At 37.1% G+C, this 25,609-nt stretch overlaps 3 protein-coding genes across 4 annotated transcripts; 2 read left to right on the top strand and 1 right to left on the bottom strand.

Annotated features, from left to right (window-relative positions):
• Positions 1-2,210: 2,210 nt before the first annotated feature.
• On the top strand, positions 2,211-9,026 carry LOC107188344. The gene is made up of 5 exons (XM_015576619.1): positions 2,211-3,063; positions 3,139-3,188; positions 5,510-5,774; positions 6,697-6,798; positions 8,284-9,026. Exons 1-5 carry the CDS (start codon positions 2,211-2,213, stop codon positions 9,024-9,026), a joined length of 2,013 nt encoding a protein of 670 aa, XP_015432105.1.
• Positions 9,027-10,241: 1,215 nt separating this feature from the next.
• LOC107188345 (probable serine/threonine-protein kinase yakA) lies at positions 10,242-22,152 on the top strand. Its single transcript, XM_015576620.1, has 5 exons — positions 10,242-10,338; positions 16,798-17,059; positions 18,498-18,841; positions 19,542-20,030; positions 21,203-22,152. The coding sequence occupies exons 1-5, from the start codon at positions 10,242-10,244 to the stop codon at positions 22,150-22,152; spliced, it is 2,142 nt and encodes a 713-aa protein (XP_015432106.1).
• Positions 22,153-22,439: 287 nt separating this feature from the next.
• Positions 22,440-25,351, bottom strand: LOC107188403 (methionine aminopeptidase 1). Of its 2 annotated transcripts, none has more exons than XM_015576689.1 (6): positions 25,192-25,351; positions 24,837-24,888; positions 23,949-24,187; positions 23,626-23,848; positions 23,276-23,551; positions 22,440-23,204 (listed from the first exon to the last, which is right to left on the bottom strand). In XM_015576689.1, the coding sequence occupies exons 1-6, from the start codon at positions 25,300-25,302 to the stop codon at positions 22,972-22,974; spliced, it is 1,134 nt and encodes a 377-aa protein (XP_015432175.1). In that variant the 5' UTR covers positions 25,303-25,351; the 3' UTR covers positions 22,440-22,971. The 2 variants fall into 2 exon arrangements, with proteins under 2 accessions (XP_015432175.1, XP_015432174.1); XM_015576688.1 differs by having other exon boundaries at positions 23,949-24,199.
• Positions 25,352-25,609: the final 258 nt, after the last annotated feature.

Genomic DNA, 25,609 nt, shown 5'->3' on the forward strand with positions numbered 1-25,609 from the left:
CACTATTCAAAAGGTTTTATTATTTATTCATCGAAGAATCGAGAGTAAATCGTTCGCGGAGCATTTTCACTTCTGTAAATGAGTGTAAAATCGTTTTATTTGATCGTCTTCTCGGTCGAACGGATTGCTCGCACGGAAATTCAGATTGATCTAGATTTCTACTTAAATGACTCCGTGGAAGATGTGTCATTTGCATTTATCGTCTGAGGAGCGGGAATTAATACGATGGAAAGAAAACGAGAAGTGCAGTCTTGGCTTAAAGTATTAGGCACCCTGTAAAATATGAATTTTTTAAAAATATTGTTGTAGTAGGAGGATATCAAACTATTGAAATGTAAAAGGTTGTTTTTTTATTAATTTTGTTAATGTTTTTTTGGGCTATTCTTTGTCGTAATGACTGACAATCAAGCAATTTCTTTCCGAGTTCAACTTTGTTTTTTTAGAAAAAGAATTATTTTGCATTGATGGTCACTCAGTTCATTCATTTTTGGCATATTTCAAGAAAACTTTATAATTTTTAAAACATTAACAGCAAAACCAAAAACAAGTTGATGTGCATTAGCAGCGAGTACTGAAGCAGACTGTAATTTTTGGAAAACACAAAATGTAGACTCTGGACCGCTCAGTTGCTTTATGGTTCACTATAAACCTTGTCAACTGTTTTAAAATTATTTTGAACAGTCCGACAAAGGATAATGAACAATAGAAAGGGTTCAAAAAAATATTTGATGCAGCAAGCTGTAATAATAAAGGTGCCTAATACTTTCAGCCAAGACTGTATATTTAATTGCGACTTTTTGAAATATCTACCACCATCTATTATGAAGAATTCACTATCATTTACAATTGTAATTAAACCAAGAGTGTTAATCTCTTAGAACCTATCAAAAATCTTGTATTCACACAAAAATATCATAATTCCTTTAAAGTTACATATAACCACTGGTTGCCATACTTGGTTAATATTTTTTTACCTGAATAATCCTTTAAAATAAAAGCCATATTTCCGTATAAAATCTATGTATTATTCTAATATTTACTGTTTAGGCTAAAAAAATATGTCGCGATGAAACTTCAAGAGCATCGAATCCCGTTCTACAAACACAATGGAAATTGTCGTCAACTTTCAGTAGACGAAAATGTTTGTTTTCTTCGTTTTGTCGCCGTCAATTTCTTCTTTTCTTTTTCGTTCGATATAAACTCGTGAAACCGGCAATTTTCTGTCAAGATCGCCGTTTGTTGCGGTCACACACATGGACATCTTCTAAAGCGGAACCCTACCAGCGTCGCGTCCTCGTGTGACTTTCACCAAGAACCGCTCCACTTGCTGCACTCACGCTCCTTACCGTCCACGGCTGACTGATTTATAAATTCACGTATATGTTACAACATTTTGTTTCGTCCCTAATTTGCCGTCGGCAAATACCTCGTATCGTTCATTGTCGTGTAATTACCGGCCAATGAAGTTCTCTTAAGAACCACGAAATTGCTACGCGAAGAAGCTTAACGATCGAGTTCACCTCGATAATCACTTAACGAGGATAGAACACGTTATGCAAAAAGAAATTGTTGTTCCACATGATATTTTGGAAAAGAATAGGAGTATTATGGTGGACGAGAGAAACATTTCAAATTAGGACATTACGCTTAACACGAAGTTTCCTTGTTTCAGGCGAGAACATTTCGAAAGTATTGTGCATACTTCACGTAACTTCGTATTTCTAAGGAAATATTTCCAAACTGGAGAAATTGCTCTTAAGAAGGCCATATTTCCCTAGTTACATACTTCCTCATTGCGTAGTATGCGTAGGTTCGATTTTTTAACCGACTTTGAAAAAGGGGAGGTACACAATTCGATGTGTATGTATGTTTTTGTTTGTATGTATGTTCAGCGAATGGACCAATCGAGATGAAACCTTTTGAATCTTGTAGAGGATCATTGTAAACTATTTTTCTTGATTTTTTCTTTAAGGTTACTGCCTGACTAATGATAATGAAAACCATTTTATGTTGTCCCATTGGCCCACTAGTATTGCCCCCTACACTAAAGAGTACGAAATAAAAAAGTTTATTTTCAAAAAATGTGGGCTAAAGACTACAATATATCCAAGTGTCAACAAAATCCGAAATGTTACTCCAAAAAATATAAAATTTCGCGTGGAATGACCTCTATAAGTTAGATATCGATGGACTCTAGTAGCCAGTGCATAATGTTCAACTCAACAAATTCACAAATCAGTCATATACATGACAAACACTACAATTACACATATACTGTAATTAAAACCAGAAAAATAAACTCAGTGAACAAAGCTTCAATCCGTAACGAACATCGCATTGTCTACAAACACAGCAGCTGTCCTAATACTTCCAAAAAAATCTCCATTCAAGTATATCTCAATCAATTTCAGTTCCCGCAAGCGTTCGCGTTCGCCTGTTGCTCGATCCTCCTCATCGTCCCATCGGAGAGCACGGACTCGAGCGAGCAAGATCTACTGGCACGGGCGTCTGCGCAGCTGGAGCGATTGGCGCCATATCGGAGAACGTCATCCGACCCGATTCCATCCGACGATCAGTGGCAGTTGCTGGATACATCGTCGAAGGACACCGATAAGTCGACGCTGGACGAGCGACGTATGGCCTTGGAGATCTATCGAATGCTGCCAGAGGCTCTACAGAAGGACATCGCTACCAAAGGGAACCAGGTGGTGATGGAGTTGCTCTCCAATCCCACCTACATGGCGCTGATGCAGGAAAGGATAAAGAGGTCCGGGTCCAAAGGTGGACACGGGACGAAACGTGACGGGTACGGTTACACGGAGTACGAGGGTTCGCCTGAAGGTGATCATCCGCCAGAAGGATACGGTGGATACGGGCCGGTACCGTACGGTGGCGGTGCCGAATATTACGGTGACGGACATCCACCGCCATCTGGCTCGGATTCTGGAGGGATCATAAAAGGTTCTGGGAGTCTGATAGGAGGCATAGCGAAAGGTATTATCGGCGGTATCGTCAGCGCATCGGGCACCGCGTCGAAGGGCTCGTCCTCGATGTCGGCGACGAGCTCGTCCCAGGGTTCATCGTCGAGCTCGGCCTCATCCTCGGGCGATCAGAAATATCCGGAATACGGGCATTACGGCCCCCCGCCGCACTATGGACCCCCGTCGCAGTACGGACCCCCGCACTCGGTAACTATGTAATTATTCGAAAGTTTTGACGTACCGTACGCGCGCTGCGCGCGACAACTGCGTTCGCTCGATTTGAGTGTGTAGGGGAGATCGGGGATAGTTGTTACATTTTTTGGGTTATTTTTTTTTTCTTGTATTCCATGTTTAATACTAGGGGTGTTGGACTGGCCACGACGTTTTGTACGAATTGAAAATATTGTCGAAGTGTGAGCAATTTTAAATTTCTTTGTATTGGGTTGATGCAAAAGTTCGGCTGATTTGACAAAAATTGAAGGAAAATTTTATTTACTAAAAATTACATTTAATCAATATAGTATGTGCCGTTTTGTTCGATGACCTTTCTCCATCTCTGCGGTAGCTGAATAATCCCGCGCTCATAGAAGTTCTGAGGTTTCTGGTTAAAGAACTGATCCAACAACTGGACGAACTTTTGCATCAACCTAATATATAATATATTGCGGGACCTCCACTATGATTGTTCGGCTAAACTGTGAAATTTAAAAATTGAAATAACTAAATAATATAAATATATATTGTGCGGCCCGCATGAATTCTACTTGTTACACAAATGGCCCGTGATTTGTTTAGTCGTTAGACATTGAGAGGCAAGTTGGTACAGTGATAAATTCTGAAAAAGAGGTTTATTATTTATTTATTATTATTTATTTATTTTCATTCCTCTAAATCCGCGCCGTTTTCTTGTAAAATATTAATTAATACATTAATTCATAATTATGAAATTAATTAAATTGTAACAAAATGCCTTTTTTCTTGTGCAACAACTAGTTCCGGTTGACGCCATTTTATATAAATTGCTAGACTAAATCGTATAATAAATGTCGAGCAGCTATAGCCAAAGGAACCCTAATTCAAACGTGATAATATTAACTTACATTTATCTGATTGTTCGATGGAAAAGGTAGAAGTTGAAAGGCAGAAATTACTATTTGTACCCGAAAACATGAAACCTGCAATAAGGTCGCAACGCGTGAACCGATTAGTTGTGTATACGGTTGAAGCACATCAGCCGTCTAATTTTCAAAGTATCGTCACAAGTTGTAAAATTTGAAACTGCATTGAAACAACGAGCCCCGGTCTCCCCTGCACCATTGATCGAACCGAAACTTTCTAAGCAACGCGATAGACTGTGCCCAGCGAGACGGAAGGGAGACGATTTCATACAAGGGGGAACTTCTTGTCGCGGATGTAAAAGCTTTGCGTTCTCTAACGTCGATCATAATTTGGAATCTGTTGATTGCTTAACATGTCCACGGAAGTGTCGAGGAACACGGAAACGAGCGATCCTCGTGCCGTTCGAAAATAAAATGGATACGTTTTATCTGTAGAAATTTTTACATAATCTTTTTTTTTTGTGCGAGTGAAAGTCGACTCGTTTTGTGAATAAAAAAAGGGACGAAAACCGTTGGTGTTTTAATGCATGTGAATAAGATTTTTGTAAGGTTTTGTATCATTGCTGACAGGAATTCCCACGATTAACGTACGAACGCGTCGGTATCAGGGCTGTCCGAACGAATGGATGAATTTAAATCAAATTATACGTAAATATAGTGTATTCCTTTTTAGAACGTTAGAATAGAGTAGTAGAATCGTAGTGGAAATGATAGTTCGATATTTACCGCACGAAGGAAAATCATTATCTGGGTCGTCGAGGCTGCAATTATGGAGGGAAATCTTTAGCTGGTTCTCGTCATCGCCCCTTATTCAATCGGTTTTCGAACGCGAGTGACGCGTTGTTTCCCCACTGAGAAACAAGTGTATTAAGTGTTTTTAGTCCTAAAACGCATTCGAATTTGAGTTCAGTGGATGAAAACATTTTTTTTTGAAATAAACATTATTCGGTTCATTAATACGCGATTTTATCGAAACTGACGAAATCCCTTCGTGTAATTGCAAGATTTTATCGAAATCGATGCGTAATCGGTCAAGCACGATCGTATCAATATGTTCATTCGAATTTTATTACTTCTTTAAAATCGCGTTGACCGTACAAAGGACAACAGAAATATCGAATTACAAGACTGAAATTCGAAACATAAGACTGTAATAATATAACAATTTTCGCGAGCGCCGTTAATTAGAACGCCAGCTATGTAATTGATGGTAAATGAATTGCACGTTATTTCTAAGGTGATTAAGCACACGTTGTTGTTAGAATTAGAGGCTTTCTTTATAATAACCACTATGCTGTATGAAGCCACGTAAAAGTATTCAATAAAGTAACGATTTATATTGCAAAACAATTGATTCACGCGCGTGTCTGTCTGTCTTTTAGTAGTTTAATTGGAGTTTTTCTATGATAGTACGGCGATAAGGCGTTCGACGTTTGGGACTTCAAAAAGGCGATCGTTAGCACGTTAATGCAAGCGGTAAAAGCCATAAGTGGCGGTGTGATTGCTTTGAAAGGTCAGCTTATCAAGGGAGGCGGTTACCTTCTTTCGTCGAAGGGCAAAATGATTGCGTCCTCCGGAGACGCGATCACGACTTTGGGTACTAAAATCGCGAAGAGTGCTGCTAAACCTCCGGAACCGCCGCATCATAATTACGGTTACGATCATCATCATGAAGGTGGTAAGTTTAAGAAATGTTTCTTCATTTCCGATCTGTTTATTGCTACTTTTTTAAATTTTTACGTTGTGAAACTAACAAAACTGGTGTAAAATTCCATTAGATAATTTCAAGGACTAATTAGATTATTGGAAAATAAATGGCCGTTTGGAGGCATTAAGATTACTATTATACCTGACGTGATTACAAACTATATGTAGAATTTCTGCAGTTGTGTTTTTGACATCATTAAAAGTAGACTTTATTCCGGTCTGTATATTATTGTTTTAAATTTTCTGTCGTGAAACTAACAAAACTGGTGTAAATTCATATTAGGTAATTTTGAAGGCTAATTAGGTTACTGGGAAATAAATGGTCGTCTGAAAGCGGTAAGGTTACTACTGTATCTGCCATAATTCCAAACTACATGTAGAATTTCCTGAATTTCTGCTGTTATGCTTTTAACATCATAAACATCAGACTTCGTACATTATTATTGCATCATTAAAAGCATGAGATCTTTAAAAAAAACCAGTCCGAATATTTATTGATAAGTAGAAAACGGACGTTTACGTAAGTTGACAATTTTATGGGCGGTTTTGCAAAAACCAGAATCGAAGAGAAATTTACTCTGAATAATTCGGTCGTTGTTTAAGTCAAGGATACGGAAGCAAATTTTGAAATAGTAAAAACTTGAACTGTCAAGTTTCTACATGAATTTTGTACCGAATGGAAGCAAAAAATCTCGTGTTAAAAAAAAAATATATATATATATCTTAGTCTATTTTATGTAAAAGATATGACGACCGACTTGAAAAATATATAATTTGATTCTGAGAGTAAATGCTTATATAAGGGTTTTCTGCATTTCGAAATAATTATTTACATTACAATATCGCTGCATCTAGTTTGTAAGTATTTTTAAACGAATTTTAAACGGCAGGTCACGGGGAAGGCTACGATGGACCTCCACCGGGCGTCGAGGAATTCGCCGAGCCAAGTGACGGTTACCATGCAAATTCGAACTACGGTTCGCCATCCGATGGTAAGACTTTCTATCGTTACAACGTGTGGCTTTATCGAAACCTAACATTCCTAAACTGCATAATAAGGCTTAATTCGCGGGAATTAATTTCCACGGTGTCCATTATGTCGTTAACGTGGATTGCATGCGAAATTAAATACGGTCCTAAAGCGTGTAACGGCCGCTCGTAGGTGTGTCCGTGTCTGTTTCTATAAAATGAAGGAAAAGGATTACGGTGAGAGGCGTCCTGTAGGAGTCTGTTGTACGTTTTGAAATAAAGAAAGTAAGAGCGGTCTTCGCTTTCAAACGAGATTCTAATCTCCGGAACTTTCCTCTGTGTGTCGGGAGTGATCGAGGAGGGTCGGTGGTGACGGTCTCGGAATTCCGTAATGGCATCCTAAATCCCTGTGCCCATCATTATTCGGTGATTTTGAACCTCATTCTACCTTTGTAAATTTCATCACAAACGCGTGTAGCTGACCTATCTGTGATTCACAGTTTCTGTTGTCTACGTCCATTCTGTTTCGTGAGATCACTTTGTTATTCTCGAATTTTTGGGTATTTCCCAGTGCACTTTCGTTTCTTGTTGACCTTCCCCATAGATCGTTCAATTTTTATGTAACGTACTTTCACCGAATCGATTTTCTGGCCAGATTGACGACCCCCGTGTGAAATGTTTTGTTTTTTCCTGTTACTAATCAAAATCTGTGAAAGAAAGTTTATACATATATTAATATGTTATTTATGTTCGATGGTAATTCTAGTGTATATTGTATGTTTGCATAATTGATTTTGTTCTGTGTGAAAAATACGACATAGTGAAGTTGTTTCCTTGTTCTTTGTAAATAATTTCTTATGGAAACGTTACTTTTGAATCGAGGAGGATAAATGATAAAATAATGAATGAATGAACATTTGGGTCTGTATACCTACCTATGAACGCAGTCACTGAACTGTCATATATGTCTTGTATGTATGCATGTCTGTGAGACCTTGTTACGGGTCACGATAGACCCAGTCATCGATTTTGATGATAAAAGATTGGTCACTTGTTAATCAATCTGACACGAACAAGAACATTCAAGTAAGAAGTTTGTACAATAATTCATATCCAAAGAACGCTTAAGGGTACCTAAAACTAATAATAAATATAAGTGGATTATACCATGTAACCTAAAATTCATACCGCATAAAACATGACAGGACATGTAATGCGACCTATTCCATCTATGCATATTGTCAACTATCAACTTTTAACGCATACTCGTACTTCAACTCTCAACTATCAACTTTTAACGCCTACTCGTTCTTCAACTTTCAACTACCAACTTCAACATCCAGTCAAGACACCATAACAATCTCAAATCACAATAATCATTTCGGGTGTCATCACTACACTTAAAAATACATACACAACTCGTCATAGATATACTGCTATATAATTTAACAACTCCACGAAACGAGTAATTGGAATTCAGACCTGACTGACAGACGTCACGTTTACAGTCGATCACCAAGCTGGCCTCCTGATTGCGAAACCGTCGAAACCGGATGATCATGATGACCAGTCCACGGACTTGGACTCTCACAAGCCGCCTTCAACGGATGCAGAGGATAACTACCACGGTCCACCGCCATTGGACGAAAAAGATGTCGAAAACACCGTATTGGGAAGCACGGAGAACAGTCATAATCAAGGTGGTCATAGTGTGGACACTCATCATCATCCGTCCAGCTACGATGTTCCGACTCATCAGCATACGTTGGACAATCACAATAAAGGACAAGATTACCCAGTTTATCCTCCATTGGGTGTAGGTCCACCGGCTGGTGTTCATAGTCCGTTATCGATTCAGCCAAGCGTGGAATATCCACCGGTGCACATTCGATACACCTTACCTATCAAAGGAACCTTGGGTCTGCCAGTTGCAGACACTTCGAGCAACGATTTATCCGTGTACGGGAGCTTGTCGATCGGTGGTGACCCCGAACTGCCTAAACTGCAACCACACACGAACTTTCAAAGTTTCTCCCCACTACCGAGCACTTACGGCGGGGCTGCGTTGCAAGGGCCTTTGAAGATACCCTTGCTGAATAATCCGTACATGTCGCCTTATTGGCGAGGTCCAGGATTACATCAGCCGGTTGCTGGTTATGATATGTACGGTTTATATAGGAGACGGAATGTCGTTCAAAGAAGAAGATCCGTTAATGATGTTCTACGACATATGAGACTACCCCAGGTGTAATCTAAAAGACTGACCTCAGGTAATTGAAAGTGTTAAGGCGACTGTCCCGGTCCCGAGAGACCTGATGTAGGCCATTGTGGATACAAACAGTTTGATACTAGGCTAGAGGAGATGGTAGAGGTCCTCTGAGACCTTTGGAAATTTTGGGATTCATAAGAACGTCGAGTCCTTTGGGACACCTCTAACCTTGGAGATCCTTGAAACCCTACAGACCTTGAGATCTTTGAAATCCTTGGGATCTCTCAGAAGTTTTGAGACCCCTCTGACTCTGAAGACACCTGAGATCCTAGAAACCCTCAAGAGCTCTGAGACTCTTGAAACCCTTGAGACCCCTGGACACCTCTAACCCTAAAGTTCTTTGAAATCTCAGAAACCCTTGAGACATTCGAGACCTTAGAACTTAAGCCGTACCTTGAGATTCCTAAGAACCTTTGGAATTCCTTTGATTTTGAAGATACCTGAGACCATAGAGATCATCAAGTGGTCTGTGTCAGGCCTACAGAATTTGGGATGGCCCATGACGAGTATGTTCAGTTTGAAATGAGCTGTGTTGAGTTTGTAAGTCTGAGATGATCAGCATTAGATATATTGAGTTGGGTACCACCGGTATCGTGCTTCTTTTATGCACTATCGTTTGTATAAACTTTAAAATAACCCATGTCGTTCTTTTAAATTAGGTGCAGGTGTGCCACCTCGCTTAATTTACAAAAGCATTTATTGATTCGTTAGATTTCATGGATATTTAAATCGAATATTTGGAGTTTTAGTTTATGTATGCTTTATCTAGTTCGATTATGATTATTCTGTCAAACTATGCGATATAATTTAAATTTTACATACAGTGGACTCTAACTATATTGCCATGGTCTGTAAGGGAGTAAAATGGCAATGAGTTCAGAACCCCCTCCATGTTCAGTTCTATCGTCATAGCCACGGCCTCAGCGCCTGCGCAAAAGCTAGATCGTGCTGCTGCGCAAAGTGGTGGGAGAGCGAATTTGTTTGCCCGAAAGTACGTGTGAAGAGGAAGTGCCTCGTGTGGCAATATGTTTAGTGGCAATATAGTTAGAGTCCACTGTACTATAAATGGAATCTACATGATACTTCTATTCTCTGTTACAGTGATCTATACCTTCGGGATCGACCCCTACGCGAGTGTGTTCAAAAGGCGCAATGTGTACTTTCAGTTCGTATATAGAAATCGTGGTTTCAACGACCATGGTGAAAAATACAAGGGACGTGTCATTTTGCTGCGTTAGAATTGTCGAATTTCGCAACACGGTGAACGAGAACGAAGAAGAACTCGTGTATACACGTAATAATAAGAGGCGCGTGCTGCTTCGAGTTGTCTACTTTTACGTTCACCTAGTCGACTAAACAAGACTACGAGATTTCACGGATGGATCCGTTATTCACGGATGAATCTTCTTAAAGTTATTCACGAAAAGAAAGCGGTTCCGTATGCAAACGATCCGAGGAATGTTGGACAATTACGCGAGAGTCAAGGTAGTGTAGAAAGTATTCACCAGTTGTTGTGTTTTTGTTTGTGATAACGGCGATTGTTCAAATCATGCTGTACAAGATTTCTGCGTAACTTTGATATTAAGTTACGATTACCGTGCCTCATTACCAGCAATTAAAACGAAAACGCAGCGTCGATTGTTCGTCGTGATCGTTGCGATTAAACGCAACGAGTTGGAGGTGTAAAACGTTGATTTTGTACATAGAAGCGAGAAATTTTGCAAAACATCGATGTTGATTTTTTTATCTAACGATAAAGGCCATAGAAATATAATTAACTACTTTTTACTCTTCTTCCTTCTTCGATGTTTTCTAGAATTCATGATTATGAATTTTACAATACCTATTTATAATTTTCTACGTGATCAGATGTTCTTCTGTTTTTAAATTCAAACGGAATATTAAAGAATGATTGTAACGTTATTCTTCGGTTCCCATGTTTATAAATAAATCTTCTTTGTTTATTGTTAATGCAAATTCGTTATTTATTACCATTATATTTAATAGATCTTTTCATCGATTCATCGATGTTTCATCAACTTAAAGCATAGAATGTATAATGCAAACAGAATTAATAATGCAAACAGTAAGCAATAAAATATTTTAATAAACCACAGATTTTTTTTCACTTTTGTCTCTTGCCCAATTAAATCTAATTAAAAATTAAAATTTTTCTAATAAACACTGTCCTTGTGGTAATACAAAATATACAAATAAAATATTATTATCTGTAAACCACAATACGAAATACACTTGAAGTATTTAATATTTAATGTTTAAGACTTCAAGGTGCCAACTGAAGCTATAATATTTTATCCAGGATTATACAATAATATATTTAAATATCGATAAATCGATGTCAGTCAAACAACAGATTTCTACAAATTCAATATTTTTTAGAGTTGTAAAATAGAACCAATTTGAAAATATGGTCACACAGTAAAGGAAAAATAGTTATGTACGTAGGGTGGATGCTCCACTAAATGAACACGTACCAGTGAATGAACATTATACACATATAAAAACAAGTAAATTAAGTTATTAAAATAAGCAAATAATTCAATATTGATATTTTTTCCATTCCTTCTTTAATATTCAAACAATTCTCGCGCCATTGCATTGTTTAGAAATCTTCATTTCTTTAATATTGTTCATTCACTGATGAGATCTATATTTTTTTCTTTTTACTTTAATTAATCACATTTTTCAAACTGTTCAAATTGAAATCTATACGTTATGAAAAGGTTAAAAAAAGTATAATTTTCATATGTCAAACATTTACTAATATCGTTATCATTTAACATTCGACTTTAATAGTTACAAAATCTCATTCGTTCATTGGTGCGTTTACCCTATCAAGAATGTTAAAAAAACAGTAAGAAAATCACCTGTTCTTCGAATATTGTGCATCTCGAAAGACGGAAATGGTTGCGTCACAAGTGACTGAAGGAAAGGTGAAGGTAAAGCCTGTATAAAAGTTTTCCGTACGGATTTGGAAGACTGAATGGCAGAACGCATAATTTCAGTCATATGCTCGCGTAGCCATCGGTGAACATAGTGGGTCACTGGATCACACACGTTGGCCAGCGTGTGTCCACGCACACAGCCGTATGCCCACGAGGGAATCCAGTAGCAGGATATGGAGAGAAACGGTGTTTGACCGGTCTTTCGATCGTTTCTGCCCATCTGTCGTCCCGTCGGGGATCGACGATACAGTCGCAAATCGACTTTCCTGTCATACTGAATTTTTTCTCCGTCTCGCTGTAACATGTTTCCGAACATAATTACATTGTATAAATTACACAACGAATAATCGTATTGGGCACGTCATTACCCTCGCTACAATTGCCATAGAATCTTAATCGAACCTTGAGGAAGATAGTAGAAAATTGTTAACTTTTTCGATAATTAATATTTTTTATAGTTTTGATGTTTCTAAAGAATATATAGCGTGTAGAGTACTGGGAGGAAATGTTTTTTAAAATTGTGGTTATTTCGTATAACGAATTTAATATGTGTTGTTACGATGTAAAAAAGGTACTTTATATTATATTTTCAGAACGATATCAGAAATTCAATTATTCATTTCATATTTTTTATTACCACAGTCCAGACTTTGAAAAAATAGTTTACTATAGAATGACCAAATATTAAGCATAACTTGTTACTTTCCATAATAATAAATTGTGGCCAGTTTTTGAAGTAATAATACTTCAGTAGACTGTGGTACTTTACACAAATGCAAATTTGTATGGATTAGTGATTAGTTTATTGAACTGAACTTAGATCAGAGGTTTGTTCCCTTTATTATTTATTCTGTTAAGTCTAAAGTAAAGTAAAATTTATGCAAATCTTTACGAAAATTTTTACTATGTTGCGTTTTACACATTCATATGGTCTATACATCAGTATTATTTCTTCTTCTTAAACTATGCAAATATCTAAATTAACAAAACTCTTACCTATCTTACCTATTAACAAAACTCTATGATGAAGATTCATAAAAATCATGAATTGCTACACAAGAAAAAGGTTTGTTTCAACTACATAGTGATGGATCCAGATTGTCCCAATCGCCTCCCAAGAATAATAAAATATAAAAATTAGTTGTCACTTATAATTTTAAAGGATGGTTCAAAAACATATATTTATGTACTTCAACATATTTCGCCATCTCAAGAAAGGCTTCTGGATCCGCCATTGCAACCACAGTTCCGTAATGTTTCCTCAGAAGGCTATTAAAAATGTGAAAATCTTACATTGAGGATTTCATTCACGTTTGCATTTACATAAAAGAATCAGCAGCCACGATGGCGATTCCGTAAGGGGTCGCGGGACGAACAATGGCAAAATTGGGAATTCCGGTGAATTTCGTGGAACCGATGACTTTTCCCGTGTACGTTCCGCATTTCGTGGCAGCTGTTATCCGTCAGAGCAAGGTAGGAGGCAGACGTTTCGGCCTTCGATGATACGTTCGCCGGGTAGCGAGTATAAATGAAGGACAATGACCTAATTGCGTGCAGAACACGCAGTGCTTCCTCAACGTCCAATCATCGCGCGCGCGCGCGCGAACTTTATACTCGGTTGTTTGTGATTGAAACCTGATTTCCGATATCGAATACCTTTTTTCCAGTGCGAACGGAAAGTTGTCGGTGGTTATTTTGAAAATAAGAATTTGTTCGCCGCTACGATTCATCGCTGGACATCACGATGGGGGTAAGTGACACTTGACAATGTCATTACGATTTATCGATATCTGATGGGCATCTACTTCGTAGATATATTTAATTTTTGTACAATTTATTGTATTAAATAATTAGACCTGATTCGAGGATTCGATCGAAGTGGTCACTTTCAGACACGTGTATTCTTGGATGATTTAATTTAGTAGTGAATTTATTAAAATGTACATGTACTAACATTAAAATCTGAAGACTATTTAGTAATTATATTGAAATTCAAATTACAGTGTCAGACGATTGAACAGATTTAAATAGGCAAAATTGAGTGGAATGATTTTTTGAATAATCTTAGTCAACTGTGGATATTTATTAGAAACAGTTGGAAATTGAATTCATAGAAAACTTAGTGTACATGATAGTATATGTCTTTTCTTCTAATTTTTTACAGAATTAGTTTGGTAACTGATTTTATATACTATTAATAATTATGTTTTCTATACATGTTTGTGTTCGTTAATAACTGTATCATTCATAATTCTTTATTTTAAATATGTGTTATTGTACGTTTTATCATACTAATGAATTATTATATCTTTAAAGCAATTGTAATTGTCGCAATTAGCATATAATCTTGTCAATATCGTACGTACAAATCGAACCACAATATTCCTGTCGTAATGACACAGATGTATAGTTACGACTGAAGAAGCATGTTAATAGATCCGACCATCCAATATAGAAATCTGTTCCGTTATATGACAAAAAAGAAAGAATAGTCGGGCGATGCCGGAACGTTATCATTAACATGAAGCAGGTATTTCTACGATCATTCTAGGGGAAATACCTCCTTTGCTGGAAATAGGACTAATAGGGAACGGAGAACACTTATTCATACGATATTGTAACAAACTAAATTAACGTTATATCATAAAACTTGTTTACAGTACTAATGACTTCACGTTCAATTAAGTACCTTATTACAATGGTACATACGAATCGTGCGAATGAAAAAACATTACAGTTATAAAATATAAATTTTAAAACGAAATAAAGGACAAAGAAGAAAACAGGTACAAAGAATTCTAATTGAATATTTAACTAAATTCCATACTACCATATCATGTAAATTAAACGTAATCTGATTAAATAGTCAGGAAAAAAATGGAAACTTCATCGAGTTTCCCGTCATAAATGTGTTTCTAAATAAGCAGAAGACGCCATCAGAGAAGTTGCAATGACAAAAACGTTTACGAACATTCGAAATTGATATTTAACCTACTGGCGCTGTAATAAAAGATAAAGTCATCATAAAATAAGTATAAGATTTATCCTGTCGTGTCAGACATTAGGGCCGCGAAAACGAAACGTAACGATCTGGATGGAACAGGTTGCATCGACGATCGCCATTTCTAATTCCATACGAACCGTACGATCATTTCCACGCTCGACTATTTTCTTTCGACCTCACACACTCCTCTCTGTCTTTCTTACCCTCGCTTTTCCTGCATCGATGTGGCACACCGTCCCACTTTGGTTCGCTAACAACACGCAGCACTTCTCTCTTCGGTTTCATTGCATATGCCCCAGGGTTTCTCAAACTACAACAGAATCGGTCAGCGCAACAATGGGGACCATTGCCAGGGCCATTGTTGCGGTCGTTGAAATCACCGTTGAATGCAACACGGTGGAATTGTATCGAATACGAAACGATGTATTTCGAAACGATTTATTTATGAGCAGTTACGTTTTGTTATTTGCGTTTACAATTGAAACATACGACTCTTCTTTCCATCTGAATTTATTTACTAAAATTACCAAAGTATTGTTAAAATTCATCGAACTGTTTGAATGAAGTGAATCGAATTGGAGAAATTAATGATTGGGCTGATGAATGTTCTAACAATTGAGAAGGAGTGCAGTAAATCCTCGATAAGTGTTCGAAGACTTTTCAGCAGTAACAAGAAGGTGTCCCCAGGTGTAACGCAAACTTTTTAATGAGACGTACCACAGTGATAGAGCTTGGAATTCTGATGACAATAATATTTGTTTCAGTCGCATATGGCCATTAGTTTACGAACACTTATCAACGATTTACTGTAGTTGAATAAATAATGCAACTTTGAATACAATGAAACGAATTAGGTCTGAATAAATTTATGATTGAGCTAATGAATGTTCCAGTAATTTAGAAATAGTAGTTCGTTAAATAAAATGACGTATATTGTTTCCAAATTCCAGAAAATTCAACAGAACTCAAAGAAAATAAATATTTCAACAAAAGATAATAATGTATTGTTATTAGAAAGGTCTCTGCTTGTTGAATACAGAGTGAATAATTTTAAATAGATGGTTTATTTATGTTTAAAGAGTAATATGCGACAACATGGAAATATTTAATTTCTTAAAAATGTTTCTTTAGTTGTATACGAGGATGTGAGAATCGCTGGATTATCTTTCATCCGTCGTACGCACCGACTATACTCCAAGAATGAAAGAAGGTGCACGTGTTGATATGTGAATACCGTAAGAAACTCCTGGATAGGTCTAGATTTCCGGTTCTGGAGTGTTCGCTTTTCCGATCGTTAAGAATTCCTCGAATATTTCGTAGATATGAACGCAAACCGGTTCTTGAATGTCCTTTTGCGAAAGTACACCTACGCGAGGTTCTATTAAAAATCGACAACAAATTTCAAAAATGATAATTACAAAATAATTATTAATTCTATGACTGATTTTACTATATCTCGTTAACATTCAAGAAGCAATTTTAAATTTTATAAAAATTAATAACTGTTCGAATAATGCATCCGATTTTATTAATATTTACTCTTAAAAACCTTATCACGGTCATCTACAACACGTACTTAAAGTCCAAGTAATTTTAATGTTCCGCACTGTTTATACCGTGGAACAAGGTTCAAGGAATAAAACCCCAATACTAAAGGATAAAAAACTTCTTTAACGGAATTCTATTAAAAGAAACGGAAGAACAGCGAATGTAGATGTGGGGAGACCCCCAGTAACCGTTACCAGCTGCAGTAATTGGCGGCGACCCAACTCACACTTTTCAGGTTCTCGCGAAAGACAGTGGACTGTCCGACACGCTCTATTAAACAAATTTCAGGCGACGAATTTGATATGCTGGCTGCTGGTCGCGTGTGTCTGCCTTGTCGAAGCCAGATACACGATGAGAAGACCCCCTCTACCACCGCCACAGCTGATGTACAAAAAATCTTGGCCGATCGCCCACAGAATCTCGATGGGGAATACAATGTACATTAACGGAAATTTTCCGCCGAAACGAATTCCTCCCCAGAAACCTTTAAATTACAGGTGAATCTTTCGAATCATAGCAAACGAAGGCCGTTAACCCTTTCGTCCCCACTGTAGTCATATGGCTACGTATTTTAAATTTACGAAATTAAATATTAGTTCTATTCATTTTTTCATATCCGTGAGTATATTATAGTTTCTTCTGATTTTCTATAGATGGCATAACACAAAGATTCATAGGCTCTTAAAAGCTTATTGGCAAAATAAAATATTGTTGTTCTTTGCTTTTTTAATTTCTTGGAACTCAAGTGTTGAGTATTGTTAACATTACAATATTGTAGTTCTTATTTAAGTACTTATAAAACTTTAATTTCTTTCTAATATTTCACGACGGTTCACTGATCAAAAGTAAGAACAATAGGTTTTATTATGTATAATATCTTTATAATGTCAATTATTATATAGAATTGCGATAGACGTAAAAAAGCTGTCAAATGGCAACGAATGAAAAATGGCACTTAACGCTTTCGAAATGTTAAAGCGTTCTGATGAATCATTTATATGTCATGTAATATAGACAAAAATGCAAAAAGAAATATTTTTTCGTAATTGTTAAATAATTTGGGAATGAAAGGGTTAATTACACTGTTCAACATGTTCGAAAATGATGGAACTAAACCTGGTTTTTTTGTGTTAATTAAAGGTTCAACACGATGCTGGTTTCAGTTTTTTCCCTATACGTAATAAAGTCTTTTTAGATATAAAGTTAGCGCTATTCAGTTCGATTCATTAATCTACATAAAACGCGTGTATTCGTTCGGTAGTAAGTAGAAACGGAATGCAATGAACAGACGCGTTATCCAAGTCCTATCAAATGCATGCCATTGCACGCGTATCCAACAGATTTTAAAATTCGATTATCTCAAAAACGAAGCCTTAAATGAGAAAATGTAATTCTTTTTTTCAACTTATTTTTTGAATGTAGAATTACCACCTTACTGGTTCTACCACGATTTTGGGGACACCCTGCATATCACATGATTTTTACAGCTCTATATTTACAGTTAAATAAACCCTTTAATGCCCAGTATCGGTGCAACACTCATTTTAAAAGTGCGTCAAATTCTGTCGCCGGTTAATATCTAACTTTTGTCAGCAAGGATCCATAGTTTCACAGATATGAAGACAATCTCCGCGTTGTCAGTTGAGAAATTCAAGTATTCCTTTCTAAAATAAATAAAAAAAAGATAGATTTATTTAATATTAATATTTTCAACTTCGAAACAACAAGATATGATGACATACATATCAGTCTCATAATTTTGAAATAACGACTTAAGGGTCTGGGCGTTGAAGAGTTAGGTGGCGTTAAAAGTCAGATTACCATTGTATTCAGCAATTAAAAACCAAGTAAATACAACTAGTTTTACTCCATCATTTTAGAATTTTCAGAATTTCGTTGAAGTGTTATCGATCGTCATGGATCATTCCGTTGCAGAGTACGACGTCCGCCGATGTACAGCATGCCAGCTAACATTTGGAAGAATCAAATGCCGATTCGAGTCCCTTTAAACAATCACGCGGTTCTTCCGCAGCGACCACCGATGAAAGAGTTTCATACCGTGAACAAAATGCCTGAATATAGTCCAGAGTACAGACCGGAAGCCGCGGTTCTACCGCCGACTCATAGGGGTAGCTTAGACGACGACAAAGGCCCGATTCATACGATTCCAGCGCCTAACCTTAGCCCCATGGACAAACCCTTCAGTGGGGAAACGAACGCCCAGGACACCGTTCAACGACAGCAGATCACCGATGCTACTTACAAAATTAATCCTCACGGTTAGTCGTTAACAGCGTTTTGCTCGAATAGTTAACTGAATTTTTGCTTCGTTTATGTCACTTTCACTTAAACAAAAACATTTACTGAAATTATTAGAAGACCAGTTTTTAGTCCAGTCGCTTGGGAGAGTATTTGGATGAGCGGAATTGGATCCAAAAAGATTATCTTCAACTCTTGATTATAGACAACTCGTCTCAGAGATTAACACTTTTAGTAACCAATTGAATGTTATTTCTCTTTATCATTTTAAAATACTTTATTAGGTGGTGACAGTGAAAGGAAAATTCAAATTTGTCTACCTGCAGTTAAGGGTTGAGACAGATACATGGTACCCCAAATATGCGTTTTAATATTTTAAGAAGTGGTAGGAGAAGTCAGATGGAACAAAAAATGGAATAATAAAGTCATGCACATATTAATCATATATGTATAAACTATAAAAATAAACTTTCTTTACTTCTATGGATTATTCAAATACTTTTCTAAACGACTGTACACAATCATTTTTCGAAATTCTTTTTTAAAATCATTTTGATATCAACTGGTATATTTTTTTTAACGAAATTCTAATTTTTCGTATTGATACTTTATTAGATAAAATGAGTTAAAAATGAGTGAATGTTTAAAGTTACTTAAAAGCGTAACATAACTTGTCCACTAGCCAAAGTATCATTATGATTTGCTGTCCTTTTCTTAAAGGTTCACTGCTACCACACTATGACATCGCCGCGATCAGCACAAGTTTGGCACCGCAGAAACCAGTGACAAGTCCCACACCGACACACCACTACGAAGTGACCGAGACCAACGATATTAATCAAAAGGATTACCAAACTGTTCTACCAACCTTCTTTCCCCCAGATTACGCGACCGGGTTGTCGACCATAGTGAACCCCGATTTGCAAACGAACGACGTGTATCTGAGTAATCAGCCGGCGTCGAATATTGGACTGATCGGAACTAATATACAACTCGGACAACCGAATCTACCGATGCAAACGAATCTTCACAGTTCCCTGCACGTTGGCTTCCCTGGCACTGTTAGCCAAACGCCGTACATTATAAATCAACAAATACCTGATTTACACGTTGGTCATCCAGCTCCAGCTGGGCCGCCATTATCGGCGACGCAACTTTATGATCTTCTGAACAGCTTTCCACAAAAAATGCCTGAACAATACCAGACGGGTAAGGTTGCCATTAATTCAAGATATTATCACTTGACTATTTAATAAATTAGTTTAAAGTAGTAAAAATTCATACAATTTGTTTGTATTTTTAAGGTCCCTTTTTTCTTTAGAGGCTCGAAAAAAATGATGACTTTGCTTTCTTTAAAAAACCATTTATTTTTTTAAAGAAAGCAAAGAAGATATGGTAAAAAAGCTTCTTGACATTTATTTATTATACATTCAGGTAAATGAACATAATTTTTGTTTCGATATTTTTGAATTGTTCGACATTGCACCGTGCAAACGGTGACCAACATAACACAAAAAGTTATTAACCGATTTTAAAATTTCCTGGAGCATTCTTTTTGTAATTAAATCAGCTATCGTATGACACACTATTGCAAATTTTGAAACATAAATTCTTTTGCTATTCACAATAATATACGTAAAATTTCTTCTTTTCTTTGCATATCTTTGTTAAAACTCATACCAATTGCGGCCATTTTATTTTTTTGACTTCATGATAGGTCGTACGATAGATGTCGGAGTAAAATTCAATAATTTTTTTGAACATTTCATTTCGGACTACTCTACATCGAGATATCGTGGGCACCGTTTGTAACAGTGCAATTTTGAATTAACACATTTTCTTATTTACTTGAAAGTATAATAAATAAAAGTCAGGGAGAATTTTATCATATGTTCCTTGCTTTCTTTAAAAAAAATTGCTAAATATAATCTTTTTTCGGGCCGCTAAAGGGGAAAAGTGCCTTAAGATTAGAAAAGAAAACACAAGAAAGCAAGTTTAGCCTCGTTGCACAGGTAGGAATTACGACAGTTTCAGGAAATTTGCATGCTCCTAAGGTGGGAACACACGGTAGGAAGTTCTCGTTTCAGCACAATGAACAGCCTACTATTCCCTTTTCTTTTGTATCGCTATATTATTCACTCGTTGTACAATAAAATTGTTAACGCGTCCTAGTAAAACAGGTGTGCATGGTAATCAACGTGAAACCGATTAGAATGTGGTAAGAGAAAGTATATACCGCGCTATCATTTCCAGAACGTGAGATAGGAACGTCCAATAAAATCTACAGATTAAACCGAATTAAACATTATCGATGTGGCACACCGATTCCGATTAACGATGTCGGCATAGTAACGAGATGAATCGAAGCACATTGATTCCAGGTCAGCAGCCCCAACTTCAGCAGCAGATACTTCAACAGCAACTCGGTCAATTCTTCCAACCTACCGGAGTAACAGGTTTCTCGCAGCCTCAGATGCAATCCTTCAATTACGACGAGCAAGATAACAAGGAGCAGCAACAGCAGCAACGACAGCAGCAGGTTGTGTTCAACCAGGATTATGTCGCCGGTCGTGTTAATACGAATTACAACGTGGGATCGGAGGATTCCTTGGAGGATCAGGATGACGCCAATAATCTACCAGAGAACGAGGATCTTTCGTACATCGCGGACGGTACCGAACAATTGGAGAACAACATCGAATACGACGAGACTAACGATAGGAGTGTCTCTCAGGCGACGTATTTCAACAAAGTTGCCAACGACGAGGGGATATCCACACAATTTTATACAACATTACCGAATCGGGAAGCGGCTGAAAAGTTAGCAGCCCTGGCAGCCGCTGGAAACGTAAACAGTCAACTGATAGGCCACCTTCGCAAGCAACAGCAGCAACAGCAGCAGCAATTACAAGAGACGGTGCAGAATGAAGAAGCGATACCTTCCAATCATAAACACGATGATTACGAAACGAATCAAAAAATTAACGACAACTACGATTTAAAAGCTCAACAAGATCGAATGAAGAATCGAGAAAAGCAACGACAGCAGGAACAGCAACAGGAAGAACGAATAGAGTACGATAGACAGTCCCATCGTCAGAGACAGAGTAGCGTGTACAGTAATAAAAGACCTTTGAGAATTATGGTACCGGATGAAAATGAGTACAGTAACGGAGAGTTGCAGAACGACGAAGCTAAGGAAATTTCGGAAGTTGAGTACGAGTACGAGAATGACGATCAGGATGTTACGAGTTCGCAATCTGACGGAAGAACATCTGAACAGTCGACTTCCGAGTTTGGATCGCGTTTAAATACTAAGACTACGGTGTAAATCACCGTTTGCAGAGTATTCTGTATATATCGTGAATATTTATTTATAATCTTGTTAACCGGTTAGCTTTCTGTTCGGGGTTTTTGTGTAACACACTCGGTGACGAGTATGGCTGCTCCAAAATGGGAACCTGCGTGCTGTTTCTGCAGGGTATGTCGACGGAGCTTGTAGAGAAAGGAATTAAACGAAAGTACAAGTAGAAACTTCCTTAGGGTACAGCTTGCCACGTTGTCGAGCATTTTTTTTTTTATTTAAACAAGTTTCGTCGACGATACACTGGGAACAGCCTTTCTTAGAGGACATAGTAATTTATTTGAAATTGTTTATTGTTAGGTTAATTTGTTAATTGTACTTGCACTTGGCTGTAAAGAAGATGGACAGACGCTGGCCATTGATTTACAGAATTGATTTTTTATTTCAATCATTGCGCATCACCAATTTGAGTTACACTTATGTATGTACATATGTATCAATGAGGTAATTCTATATGGTACAGGAGCCATTCCGAATACAAATGCAAAACATACAACGAGATTCTATTTTTCAAAGATCATTACTTACCTCTCGTTCTTTTCTTTCTACTTTACAAAACTAGCCAATAAAACAACCGTATAATAAAAAATATTTTACAGGAAATGATTTTTTAATCCATTAATATATCACTATCGATGTTTAACCCGTAAGAGAAGGTGAAACTTGAAAAACTAAATCTCGCTCTAAGGGTACTTAACCAAACAAGGGTGCTTAAGCAGTACAACGCTTATATGTCCACAAAATTTGAAATAATGTAACATGACGATAATTCATGAGAAAATACTACTATGATCGGTCCATGAACCATGGTTTGCCATCATTAGTGAGTCGTTTCGTGAGAATATCGCAACCAGTTTCTGTAACTAATAGCGTGTGCTCAAACTGCGCTGACCACAGACCATCCGCAGTGACAGCTGTCCAATTATCTGGCCACATTTTGTCCTTCCATGTGCCTTGAGATATCATTGGTTCTATAGTGAAGGAATGTCCTGGTTTCATAACGCCTACAGCTTTATTTTCTGAAAATGATGAAGAGACATTGCACTAAAAAGATTCACGTAACAGAACGATTGTAAAACGAAATACTTGCTGGCACAGTGGGGGACGCTTGGGGCAGTGTGGAATAAACGATGTATTCCGTGACCGCAATAACTACGTACTACACTAAATCCATAGGCCTGAGCATGTTTTTGAATTACTTTCCCAATTTCTCTATACTTTTCACCAGGTCGTACAATGTCAATAGCTTTTGATAAACATTCATGAGTAACTTCCACTAATTTCTTTACTTCGGGTTTCACATTACCGACTAGAAACGTTTCGTTTAAGTCACCGTGAAAACCATGATGAAACACAGTTACATCAACTGTACGGGAAAAGAATTATGAAATCGTTGTCACTAAAGTAAAGATATATTGACAATGATATAGTATGTATTACCATTGCAAATATCTCCATCTTGGAGCGGTCTAGTATCAGGAATTCCATGGCAAATCACTTCATTCACAGAAGTGCAACAACTAGCTGGAAACTGATAATAATTCAGAGGAGATGGATAGCAGTCTCTTTCAATACAAGCTTCGTGAACAACTTTATCGATCTCAGCAGTTGTCACACCCACATCACACGTTCGTGCTGCTTCATCTAATACTTCGCGTCCAAGCTATGAAAGTAATTTTGGTTTATATCTCCTTTTCATTGCAAAGAAAATAACGGTATACTCTTCTATATAACATAAAAGAAACTTATAGTAATTGGTATACCTTGCAAGCTACACGCATACACTCTATTTCATCATCATCAAGGATTTTTATCTGGGCAGAACCTCGAACTGCTTGCTCACTTATAGAAACACCTGTGGGGTGGGTGGCATAATCTGGACGTTCAATATGCTTGGGTACTTCTCGACGAGCTTCTTTTTTGTATGGTCGTAATTTACCAGTATAATCATACGATGGCCATGGGTTGTATTCACTAGAAGATTCATCTCTACCTGTTCCTTCTAAGTAAATATCTACATTAACAAATTATTTTATATACCATTATTTAAACATATTCTTACATGTAATAATAATAATAAGAAGATGAAGAATCAACTGCATTAAGTTTTCAGTGCTATAGACACGTATTACATATGAAGATTACAGAAGACAAACATGATAAGTCACATTTTCCATTTTTTATAAGGGAGCAACTTTAAAGTTCAAAACACTTTCAACCAATCCCATATTACCAAAATTGTGCGTTTATTTGGTTCTGGGATTAATCACCCTCTTAAACATTTCAAAAATATTGATTGTCATAACATGAGTTATGCTTTTAGTTTTTTTACAAAATTTTATGGATGTATCAATCAGCTTTCTCTTCTTGTTCATAATTATTTTTTTTAAGTAACCAATTCTTAGGTTACCCTTAAAAAGCCATTTAACTTTTCAAATTAAATTTCTAATATTGAGTTTTCATGGACTTATCAAATTATTCCTCTGTTCCACTTGTATTGGTCATGTTATTTCCCTGTATATTTATTTTTAAAAGGCTTACATTTTTTAATCTTACTCCCTTTTAGCTACCAGATGACAAAGGTCAGAAAATCAACAAAAATGGACTTATGTTTTTCCCCTGTGCTCTTCATATATAAGAATTAAACTCACTCGCTATTTGGTGGATAACTTTGTGTGTTTCCCAGCTACGTTTGAAACAATCCTGAAACACAGGAACAAATTGAAAATATCAAAAGATCTGAACAAACTAATAATAATTCCTATTAAAAAAATGATATTGTACGCTTCCTTTTCAAAAGCGTTACGCGCGCGTGTAGCATCGTATATTAATAGTAAAGATTGCCGACAAATTTACGTAACGATCATTGGAATAATTAAGCAAATGTAAGCTGTGCCTATAATCCAAAATCTTGTCGATTTCTGTCATGTGATGCGAATCAAAGTATCAGGCATGAAGATTCGTATCCCCACTTAACCTAAGAAACCGTAGTAGGTGTTTTCTTACCTGAGTACAGAAATATGATCCTTGTATACCAATTTTCAGACAAGTCGGGCATTGACGGCTGGTCATAGTTTTGCAGCCGGGTGTTTCGCAGGTGCCGTAAACGAGTGCCATTTTTAACAAATTCTTTTAAGAACCTTGTGTGACGTGACTCGACAAACGAGGCATGAACCGGAGGAAGTAATTCGAGACGTTCTGAGTTGTTTTACCGATTGATCAGCCGTTACAGTAGTCGCTCGATAATTGATCATCTCGGGGCTGCAGAGGGCCAAACTTCCAGGAACTAATAAATTAACGAGCACCAATTACCCGCGCGCTTTCCCCACCAGTCGTCCATTGGCCGAATGTAACCGAAGTGTCATTCGTTTCGGAGAAGTTAACGCGATAGGACGTAGAAGACGTTTGCTTGTGCCAAAGTGAG

Source organism: Dufourea novaeangliae, unplaced genomic scaffold (assembly GCF_001272555.1).
Source record: "Dufourea novaeangliae isolate 0120121106 unplaced genomic scaffold, ASM127255v1 scaffold124, whole genome shotgun sequence".
NCBI classification, from domain to species: Eukaryota; Metazoa; Arthropoda; class Insecta; order Hymenoptera; family Halictidae; genus Dufourea; species Dufourea novaeangliae.